General features: G+C 36.3%; 1 protein-coding gene across 1 annotated transcript; it reads left to right on the forward strand.

Annotated features, from left to right (window-relative positions):
- The first annotated feature begins 3,818 nt into the window (after positions 1-3,818).
- Positions 3,819-11,964, forward strand: LOC111392738 (phylloplanin-like). Its single transcript, XM_023018138.1, has 3 exons — positions 3,819-4,002; positions 11,436-11,528; positions 11,768-11,964. The coding sequence occupies exons 1-3, from the start codon at positions 3,819-3,821 to the stop codon at positions 11,962-11,964; spliced, it is 474 nt and encodes a 157-aa protein (XP_022873906.1).
- The last annotated feature ends 372 nt before the right edge of the window (positions 11,965-12,336 follow it).

The following is a 12,336-nucleotide window of genomic DNA, read 5'->3' on the forward strand; positions in this document are numbered from 1 at the left end:
AAAATATTCAATCTTCGGGCACATTAGATTGTATTTGCTCGTGAGTAAGTTATTTGTATAGATTACAATTGAAATAAAATATTAATTTTTTCGATAATTTATTTGTATTAATTTGAGCTTGTACTTGTTTGGAGATCACTTGATATTATAAATCGAATGCTTAAGTTGTCAAGTACAAAATGTTTTAATTTAATTCGATTTAAATTTTATAGTCCTCAATCGTGAATAAAGACGAATACTTTATTTTGATAATATTGTCTCAATTTTATCTTAGTTCATCTTTTAAAGTACATTTTGAATGTATTGGATTAGATCGTGTAAAATTTAATTTTTGATATGACACGTGGATTTAATTTCACTTGATTATAGTATCTAGGACCTAATCTTTAGCGGCTAATGAATTCAATTACTAATTTGAAGTTCTTCAGGGGATATCAATGGGTGAGATCAGCAAGCTGGTCAATATTTTGGTGCCTTGAGAATTAAAGTAAAATAACGGGAGCATATATTTGCTGTATGGAATCCGTCACCTATTTATTAGGCACAATCATGAACTCAGAGAATTTTCTAATGGATAGTTAAATTTTAGCTCAATCATCTGACATTTATTGTTGAATTTAATATTGTGATGTGACCACATGGAACTACCAAATAGAAAATGAAATTTGAGAATTTATGAATATTTGAAAAATGGCGTTTTGATCATTTCAACCTTGTTCTAAATATTCGAAATGATCGATGAGGATAATATGTAAAAACGATAAGTCAAAGAATATAATTATTAATTAGACATTTCAACAATTTCAATTAGACTGAGAGTGCAATCTTGTCCTTATAGTGGAATTAAACAAGATAGTACGTTATCTCTCATTGACCAAGAGTTAACTCAGGGCAAGATTAACTTATTGAAGCTTAGTTTAATTGGTTCCGATTAGCTCGTTTCAATGGTTTCAAGACAAGAATTAGAATAAATTATAAGGGTTATAATTTATCGTGAATTATATATATATATATATATATAACGTGTCCAATACACGTGGCTGTTTGATTGTCACGTCATTGTCCAATTAAAGTCACTACTTTAACTACAATTCACTATAAACTATAATTCTTATATTTTATCTTAATTCTTATTTTGAAGTCGTCGAAAGGATTTAATCAAATTCTATAAATCTAGGCTTCTATAAATTTATCTTGACCCAGTCAACTGGTTAAGATAATTATTAAACTCATTCTATTCCACTAGAAGAAAGAAATTGCACTCTCAGAATTACAAAAATTACCAAAGTTGTATAGTTGATTATTATATTCCCTAACTTATCTTTCTTGCATATGACCCTCGAAAACCATTTCGAATATATGGAACAAAGTTAAAATGACCCTAACGTCATTTTTCCAAATATAAACATCTTCGAATTTCATTTTGTATCTGACAGTTCCATGTAATCACATTACAATATTAATTCAAAATTAATGAGCTCAAATTTTAACTGCCCACCAAAAATATTTTGAGCTCATGATTGTGCCTATTAATAAGTGAGAGATTCTATATTGTGATTTTAAGACACCAAGTTATTGACCAACAATTTGATCTCACCAATTGATACATCAAAGAATTTCAATTTATTAAATTCATCACGTGCACACGACTAAGGTCCCCAGGGAAGATAGTCAAGTAATGTAAAACCATGTGGTTAATGCCACAAGTTAAATTTCACGGATCTAATCCAATATATTCAAAGTTGTATAATTGATTATTATATCCCCTAGCTTATCTTTCTTGCATAAGACCCTTGGCAACCATTCCGAATATATGGAACAAGGTTAAAATGACCAAAATGTAATTTTTCCAAATATACACATCCTCGAATTCCATTTTCAATCTGATGGTTCCATGTAATCACATTACAAGATTAACTCAATAATTAATGTTGAGTTAATGAGCTCAAATTTTAACTATCCATCAGAATTATTTTGAGCTCATGATCATGCTTATTAAATAAGTGACTGATTCTATATTGTGAATATATGTTCCATGTTATATTACTTTAATTTTCAAGACACGAAGTTATTAACCAACAATTTGATCTCACCAATTTATACATCAAAGAATTTCGAGTTACCTAATTCATCACCTGCACATGATTAAGGTCCCACCTAAGATAGTCAAGTAAAATTAAAATCGTGTGGTTAATGCCACAAATTAAATTTCACACGATCCAATCCAATACGTTGAAAATGTACTCTCAATCTAATTGAGAATGTCAAAAATGAACTTTAATAAAACTGAGATGATCTTTATCAAAATAAAGTGTTCATCTTTATTTACCAACCATGGACTTTAAAATTTAGATCGAATAATTACACATTCGATTCACAATATCAAAATGATGTACAAACATACGCAAGCTCAAACTAATACAAACAATTTATCAAAAAATAAATATATATATTTTATTTCAAATTTTTACGAGTACAAATAAATTAACTCGAACGGCCAACAATATCCAACAAAAATAGTGGAGATTGATGAGATAGCGAGGAGGATGATACACTGGGAGACGTGGATTGGGAGGATTCTGATAATGAAAGAATTTCCTAAAATGTCATATGTTGTCTAGTGTCATTTGCTTCATTCTTGCAAGTTCCCTAATCAAGAGGGAGTAGAGATTTTCTTGGGCCAATTGCTCCTACAGTCAGATTCTCCCACCCCCTTTCCTGCCGATAAAGGCTTGCATTGTGACAGTTCGCTTGATCTATTCTTCTTGCATTTGTACTGAAAGTTCGTTCACTGTCGGATGAATAAAACTAGGTACTCGAATCCCATACTGAATTTGTAATTTGATCTACATGAATGCCTATGAATAATTTTATCCGACCAATCATAACTAGATAAGCGAACAGAGGAATCCTGTAATGAACAGAAAATCTCTCTACTCTACTGAAATAATTAGTCTTAAATTTCGATTTTTCGAGGCGAGTCAACTTCTGGCAAATTGCCTTAATTGGACCATTAATTGGTTCTGAAAAAGAAAGAAGAAAAAATTTCCTTATAGAGGCCAAATAAAGCATGCTATATTGAAGCTTAGGAAGGGCAGTAGATCTACCTCTAGAGTGAAGCCCACAAAGTAAAGGCAAGCAAGGTGACAATAAACTGCATATGCTAGTTCAAATCTGAGAGGCAAATCTTGGGGAAAAAACCTACCAAAACTTGTCTCTTTTGACTTTAAATACGGTTCATACAATCCCTTATCCAAAATTTCCGAGCATGTTTGATTAGTAGTATTAAATAGGACAAAGCAGTACACCATACAAGATTTTAGCTTCTTTTTCTTCTTTAATACTCCGTAAAAAAACAAGAATTTCTAATTTAGTCCACAAAATTTTGCTCCGTCGATATGCCCTGTGCAACGTTTCCTATAAATTGGCTGCATTTAGCCCTTAATTTGTAGCAAAATCAGCAGCTTTTGCCTTTCTATTTTTATTAACCCAGAGACACCATGGCCCTTAAACCAAATCTCTTAATAATTTTCATGGCTGTTGCAATAATAGGACCAGTAATTATAGAAGCCCAAATTTTCCGAGCATGTTTGATTAGTAGTATTAAATATGACAAAGCAGTACACCAGACAAGATTTTAGTTTCTTTTTCTTCTTTAATACTCCGTAAAAAAACAAGAATTTCTAATTTAGTCCACAAAATTTTGCTTCGTCGACATGCCCTGTGCAATGTTTCCTATAAATTGGCTGCATTTAGCCCTAAATTTGTAGCAAAATCAGCAGCTTTTGCCTTTCTATTTTTATTATCCCAGAGACACCATGGCCCTTAAACCAAATCTCTTAATAATTTTCATGGCTGTCGCAATAATAGCACCAGTAATTATAGAAGCCCAACAAGGACTTCTTGGTAACCTTTTTCGCCTAATAAGTACCAACGGAACTGTATTTTGCACTGTCAATGGCAATATAGGTGTCAATGGCACTGCAACACCAGTTTTCCCTAGTAAGTTTTTTTCCGATGTCAAAGAACTAATGAAACAAACTATGTTACCTTCTAAACACTAATCCTGTTTCTCGATTTCTTGATACTTTTCTATATTTTTCATGTGTCATTTATCCATAAGATTGTGTATATACATAGTCCAGGCTTTGCTGCTCATATTTCATGTCTTTTTTTCTTTTTTTGTTTCCTTCTCCTTTTGACACGATAAACGTGCAATAACCATGCCTAGGTGAGACTTCCATTAAATGTGTCGATTATTCTCTTAAAGATTCTATTAATAGCGATGATAACTTTGTAGGCTGCTTGATGCGAACCCCGTAGCAATGGAAACTACGAAACCCACAACGAGATTGATGCGGAACCCAAGAACGCCAATACTAACCCGATTTTGGATCTTGAATCCCAAGAATTGAACCAAGAAACCCTAGATTAGCAAAAAACCTAAAACCCCTTGATTACAATTGAAAGAACCCACAATCCGATTGATAGAACGCCACAAGAAGTTGAATCTTGATAAGTTCCAAAATTGTTCAAGAAGAACAATAGATTGAAAGAATAAATTTCCCTCTCTATAATATTAATTCAAAGTCAAAAGTTCAAAGGTTTTTACAATGAAAAAATATTCTCCTATTTATACTATTCCTCGAATAGAAGTCAAAAGGAAATATAATTCTAATAATCTAACAAAATTCCTAAAATATTCGTCCAATATGGTAGGAGTTTGATTAAGAATGAAATTTTAGTAAAATAAGGAAAAACTTAGAAAAAAGGAAAATCGCGCCCAGAAATGAACCATGCGGTCGCATGGTTATAACACGTGTGGCTGCATGGTAATAAAATTTCTGCCAATTGAAATCTCGATCTCATGCTGTGCGGCCGCATGGTTACACTGCCCACTCTCGTCTTCGACTGCTTGTAACGCATTGATCCATTTTGTTTCGACCTTCCACCCGAACACGAAACTTGTCCCATTTTGAGTCCCGAACATGGTTCCATCAATAGTTTCTTAAACGAGCAATCCCATCGCTTGTTTCACTTGCTTTGCCCTTGATCGCGTCATTGGTCCGCCATCGACTATCAACGGGTCTCGTCTCGTACTTGCCTTCATCGGGCTCGACTCCTGGATCATATCATCCCCTCCCTCTTCAAAATGATTCGTTCTGGAATCTGAACCTACATCAAACAAAAAGAGATCAGATACATTAAAAGTAGCTGAAACATTATACTCACCAGGTAAATCCACTTTGTATGTATTGTCATTGATCCTCTCGATGATTTGAAACGGTCCATCGCCTCGTGGTTGCAATTTTGACTTCCTCTGTTCTGGAAAACGCTCTTTTCTGAAATGCACCCAGACCCAATCTCCAGACTCAAATGTAACGCGTCCTCTTCCTTTATTTGCTTTTGATGCAATCAGCTTTCCTTTCTCTTCGATCTGCATCCTGACCTTTTCATGGAGTGTTTTCACCATCTCGGCTTTTCGTTTCCCATCCAAGTTACCTCGTTCATGCAAAGGCAAAGACATTAAATCCATAGGTGTCAGTGAATTAAAACCATAAACAATTTCAAAAGGAGAAAACGAAGTAGTAGAATGTGTAGCTCGATTATATGCAAACTCTATAAACGGTAAACACTCTTCCCATGATTTCAGATTTTTATTGATCACTGTCCTAAGTAATTGAGTCATAATTCGATTAACTACCTCATTTTGTCCATCTATTTGTGGGTGACAAGTTGTAGAAAATAATAACTTAGTTCCTAACTTACTCCACAGAACACGCCAAAAATGACTCAAAAACTTCACGTCCCTATCAGACACTATACTTGTAGGTACTCCATGTAAACGTACTATTTTCCTAAAGAATAAGTCTGCAATATTAGTAGCATCGTCAATTTTATGACATGGTATGAAGTGCGCCATTTTACTAAACCTATCGACCACTACAAATATTGAATCCCGACCCTTTTTTGTTCTAGGCAAACCTAACACAAAGTCCATAGATATGTCTACCCAAGGTTCACTAGGTACATGCAAAAGAGTATACAAACCATGGGGTTGAACCTTAGAATTAACCTTTTTACAAGTTATGCACTTTCCACATATTTGTTCTACGTCATGTCGCATTTTCGGCCAATAAAAATGTTCCCCTAACATGTCTAAAGTCTTTTGAACCCCGAAGTGTCCCATTAGACCACCCCCATGTGCTTCCCTTACCAATAATTCATGCAAAGAACAATTAGGAATGCACAACTTATCTTCCCTAAACAAATATCCTTCATGCCTATAGAATTTATCAAATGCACCTTTGTCACATGAAGCATAAATACTAGAAAAATCACAATCAGATTCATACATGCCCTTAATATATTCGAAACCAAGTAATTTAGTACTTAATGAATTTAAAAGCACGTACATTCGAGACAACGCATCAGCAACTATATTTTCGTTACCTTGTTTGTACTTGATGACGTAGGAAAATGTCTCTATAAACTCCACCCATCTCGCATGTCTTTCGTTCAACTTACCTTGACCTCGCAAATGCTTTAAAGATTCATGATTGGTGTGTATCACGAATTCCTTTGGCCATAAGTAGTGCTGCCAAGTCTCCGATGCTCGAACAAGTGAATACAGCTCCTTGTCATATGTCGGATAATTCAATGCTGCCCCGCTCAACTTTTCGCTAAAGTAAGCAATAGGTCTCCTTTCCTGCATTAACACTGCTCCTATGCCTATTCTTGATGCATCACACTCAACCTCGAATGTTTTATCAAAATTTGGTAATGCCAAAACAAGTACTTTACATAGCTTATCCTTAATTGTGTTAAATGCAATTTCTTAAGATTCTCCCCAATGAAAAGCTACAATCTTTTTTACTATTTCAGTCAACAGTGTGGTGATGGTGCTAAAATATCTTACAAATCGCTTAGAAAAACTAGTCAAACTATAAAAACTCCTAACTTCGGTTATAGTCTTAGGTGTTGGCCATTCTTTAATAGCTTTTATTTTTTCTTTATCGACTCCCACCCCGTTAGCACTAACCACAAATCCTAGGAAAACAACTATTTTCATGCAAAATGTGCACTTTTTGAAATTAGCATACAGTTGTTCCTTTCGCAACACAACAAGCACACACTTTAAATGTTCTAAATGCTCATCTAGATTTTTGTTATAGATTAAGATGTTATCAAAATAAATTACAACAAATTTCCCAATAAAAGTACGCAAAACATGGTCCATTAAACGCATAAAAGTGCTCGGTGCATTAGTGAGTCCAAACGGCATAACTAACCATTCATACAATCCATACTTAGTCTTAAACGCCATTTTCTATTCATCACCTTCCTGCATGCGTATTTGATGATACCCACTCTTAAGATCAATCTTACTAAAAATGCAAGCACCATGCAACTCATCAATCATATCATCTAGCCTAGGTATTGGGTGACGATACTTTACCGTGATATTGTTGATAGCTCGACAATCCACACACATTCTCCAAGTCCCATCCTTCTTAAGCACCAGCAAAATAAGTACAGCACATGGACTCATGCTCTCCCCGACATAACCTTCGCTCATCAACTCCTCCACTTGCTTTTGAAGCTCATTCGTCTCCTCGGGATTGCTTCGGTAAGCTGGTCGATTCGGTATGGCAGCTCCGGGTACAAAGTCAATCTGGTGCTCGATGCCTCTGATTGGTGGCAATCCACTTGGCATCTTCTTAGGAAACATATCGTCGAACTCCTGCAATAAAGATTTAACCAAACTAGGGAGGGATGTGTTAGAATCCTTAAAATTGAGGAGGGACTCCTTGTACACTAACAATATCATTTGCCTATTATCGCTCATAGCCTTTTTCAACTCTCTCTTTTGCATAGAAGTTGACTTTTGGCTTTTCTCTCCGCTCAGCTGACTCTTTTTCTCTCCTCTCAATTGACTCTTTTTCTCTCTGCTCATGTGGCTTCTCTCTCTTTTCTCCACTCTCAGCTACCTCACTATTTTCTCTCTTATTGATGGTTTCACTATTGCCTCTCCTTTTTCCCGACTCTCTTATTCTCTCGTCTTCCTCACTTTTCAGCTTGATTTGATCTCCATACACTTGTGCTGGTGTTAATGGTGCAAGAGTAATAGTCTTCCCATCCTTGACAAAGCTATAACGATTCATATAACCATCATGTGTGACCCTTCTATCATATTGCCATGGTCTTCCTAACAAGATATGACCCACATGCATAGGCACCACATCACATACTACTTTGTCACTATAACTCCTAATTGAGAAATTAATTAAAACTCTTTTATTCACCCTAACTTCCCCACTTTCATTCAACCATTACAACTTATAAGGCCTAGGGTGTCTTAATAATGCTAGTCCTAATTTCTCAACCAAAGTTGTACTAGCTACATTCGTGCAACTCCCACTATCAGTATTCATACTACATACCTTATCATTGACGTTACAATATGTGTGGAATATATTTTCTCGCTGCTGCTCCGAATCATCCACTTTGACTTAAGTGTTAAGAGCTCTCTCCTTGACACCAACGATTCCCCAACAGCAAACTCCAAGTTTTCTTCTTCTTCAACGGCCTCCAATGCAGGCATGTCCTCAAACTCTCCTTCACTTTCACTCACTACTTCTCCATTATCCAACAAAACCATTACCTGTTTATTTGGGCATTGAGAAGCAATGTGCCCTGATCCCAAGCATCTGAAACACTTGATGTCTCGATTCCTTGATGGTTGTGAATCTGTTTTAGGTGCTGTTTTGCTAGCACTTTCTTCTTTCCCTTTCTACCACTCATTCCTACATTTAGGTACCGCTTTATCACCTTTGTTGTTGTTGTTCCACCCTGGCTTCCCAGATGGATTAACACTCGAAGTTCCTAACGGCTGCCTAGCTGTCCCTTTCCTCTTCAACTGTCTCTCCACCTTCATAGCCACATGCAACATTTCTTCCAACTCCAAATAATGTTGCAACTCCACTCATTGGCAATTTCCCTATTCAACCCATTCAAGAATCGTGCCATGGTAGCCTCCCGATCCTCCACCACATTGGCCCTAATCATGAGTATTTCCATCTCCTTATGATAGTTCTCTACACTTTTCGACCCTTGATATAGACCTTGCAGTTTTTTATGGATCTCTCGATAATAGTGGCTAGGAAAAACCTCTTTCTCATCAATGACTTCAATTCCTCCCAAGTGCTGATTGGTCTTCCCCCACTCCTACATTATGAAGTAATCACTTGAACCCACCATGAAATTGCATAGTCACTGAACTCCAAAACTTTTAGCTTCATCTTTTTCTCCTCCGAATAGTTATAACACTCGAAGATCATTTAAACCTTCCTTTCCCACTCCAGGTATACCTCGGGATCACTCCTTCCTTTGAACGAATGAACTGTCATTTTTATACTTCCCAAGTTTCCATCCAACTCCTCCCCACGATCATTCCGACCACGTCTGTCGAACCTCATCCTTCCCATCTCAACACCGTGAAATTCATCTTCGCTCATGTCACTCCCATATCCATACTCCTCTCGCCTTTCCCTCCTAAGCTCCCATCTATCCGGTCCTCTGGCATCGAATACATCCACCCGATGCCCTCGACTAAGATTAGCCACCGATGTATCTAATCTATTCATCCAAGCCTCCTGCTTCTCTAACCTATCTCTCACATCTCCAAACGCCCTCTCAAATCTTTGCACTAAATCCTCCGATGTATTGCTATTATTGCCTTGTCGGTTTGAGTTTGATTCTACCCTTTCTGACATCCTAACACTAAAATTTTATTTTACTGCCTCACCAAAAGTCACTCGGAACACACACAAGGCTTTTACCCTCTATTAAGCTCACCTCTCTGCCTTTTACCACTCAATTCTTTCAACAATTGCCTCTAGGAGCAATCAATGAACTCAATCAATCAATCAATTCGTGTAGAATTCCCCAAACCGGATGTGACTTAATAATTGTAACAAAGGACTCAAAGAAAACTTCTAAAACTTGATTTAAATTGAAGGAATGGAACGATTTAATGTGTCCAAGTAATTTAGAAACGATAATGAATAATAAAAGTTGGTATTTGACGGATCAATAATATTTAACAGTTCTTTTGGTCTGTACGAATGAACAGTACCGTACGGATGAACAGTAATTTTTTTTAAGATCCGGAAATCAATAACAAAACCAACAAAGAAAACGAAAACTGATTTGGACGAAAATTGAGCCCAAAAACGAAATTTGAAGATTTTTGATGAAATTTTTTGGATCAAAGATAAAAAAAAAAAACCTTCTGGACACAAGAACACAAGGAATTGAAAAAAAATTAGAAAACAAAATATATAACTTGATTAAATTGGAACCAAAGCTCTGATACCAACTGATGCGAACCCCGTAGCAATGAAAACTACGAAACCCACAACGAGATTGATGCAGAACCCAAGAACGCTAATACGAACCCGATTTTAGATCTTTAACCCCAAGAATTGAACCAAGAAACCCTAGATTAACAAAGAACCTAAAACCCCTTGATTACAATTGAAAGAACCCACAATCCGATTGATAGAACGCCACAAGAAGTTGAATCTTGATAAGTCCCAAGATTGTTTAAGAAGAACAATAGATTGAAAGAATAATTTTCTCTCTCTATAATATTAATTCAAAGTCAAAAGTTCAAAGGTTTTTACAATGAAAAAATATTCTCCTATTTATACTATTCCTCGAATAGAAGTCAAAAGGATATATAATTCTAATAATCTAACAAAATTTCTAAAATATTCGTCCAATATGGTAGAAGTTTGATTAAGAATGAAATTCTAGTAAAGTAAGGAAAAACGTGAAAAAAAGGAAAATTGTGCCCAGAAATGAACCATGCGGTCGCATGGTTATAACACGTGCGGCCGCATGGTAATAAAATTTCGGCCAATTGAAATCTCGTTCTCATGCTGTGCGGCCGCATGGTTACACTGCCCACTCTCGTCTTCGGCTGCTTGTAACGCATTGATCCATTTTGTTTCGGCCTTCGACCCGAACACGAAACTTGTCCCATTTTGAGTCTTGAACATGGTTCTATCAATAGTTTCTTAAACGAGCAATCCCATCGCTTGTTTCACTTGCTTTGCCCTTGATCGCGTCATTGGTCCGCCATCGACTATCAACGGGTCTCGTCTCGCACTTGCCTTCGTCTGACTCGATTCCTGGATCATATCACTGCTCCTATTTGTAGCTGTGTATTACAATTTGGGAGATGCCACACGTACATAAGGGTATACACCCTCCTCAGATGGAGGGGTGTACACGGGTGTACAACTCTTGGTGTACAAATGGAATTTTCCTTACAATTTTGTCATGATTATAATACACGTAAAAAAAACTTCATGCACTTGTTTTGTAAAACCTCGTACTTAAACTAAAGTTGCCATGTTTCCCTCCAGATGCTCTGGTGCAGTTGCAATGTGGGGCTGGAAATATAGTAGCTAGTGCAACCACCAATAGCTCTAGAGAATTTTCAATCGCGTTAAATCCACTACTAAGGCCCTGTTTGATTACAACATTTTCCATGGAAAATGTCACATCCAAGAAAAATAATTTCCACTTTGACTGTTTGATTCGCATGTGGAAATGGAATTCGAATTCTTATGTACAACCATTTAAAGCACGTTTTTGGCCAATTCCATGGAAAATGAATTCTTATGGATATGGTGGTTTTTTGTTTTCCAACTTAGGTGGAATTCCTTTTCCTTTTCCTCCTTCGTAATCAAACGGGGCCTAAATGTTCTCTCGACTTTACTATCCAATTGCAGATTGGTGGTTAAGACGCCTCTTTCGACTTGCAATGCAAACCTGCCATCAGTCGAAGGACTTATTTCGTCGTTAAAGTTTGTCAGAACGACCCTTGTTGGACTTCTGAATATAGCAGAGATAGTTCCTGCTGGTTTCCAGTTCCTCCCTCTGCTCAACTAATAAGGATACATGGTTTACATTGCTAGAAAACTGTCTAATTTCCATCTGCAGCTGGTTGAACAGTTCTCTCTGTTATGTCCATTTTTAGATTATTATAAGTAGTTTTTATTTCCAAATTGTGGCAATAGCTATCAATAAGTTGTTGTAGTCGAGTTTTGTGTAACAAGTTTGTGCATCAACAAGTCGTGTTAAGAAGGTTTTATCGTATTTAATATTTATTCAGTATCTTTCTTTTTCAGCAACTCAATTTGAGTTCTTGAAGTGCTTTACCTCCTCACAGATGCAAAAACTGCAGTAGATGAATCTCGGGTCTAAAGAGAACTCAAACTTCAGATTTGTAAATAGCACGTTTCACTATGCTTAAAGTAATTT

Source organism: Olea europaea, unplaced genomic scaffold (genome assembly GCF_002742605.1).
Source record: "Olea europaea var. sylvestris unplaced genomic scaffold, O_europaea_v1 scaffold971, whole genome shotgun sequence".
NCBI classification, from domain to species: domain Eukaryota; kingdom Viridiplantae; phylum Streptophyta; class Magnoliopsida; order Lamiales; family Oleaceae; genus Olea; species Olea europaea.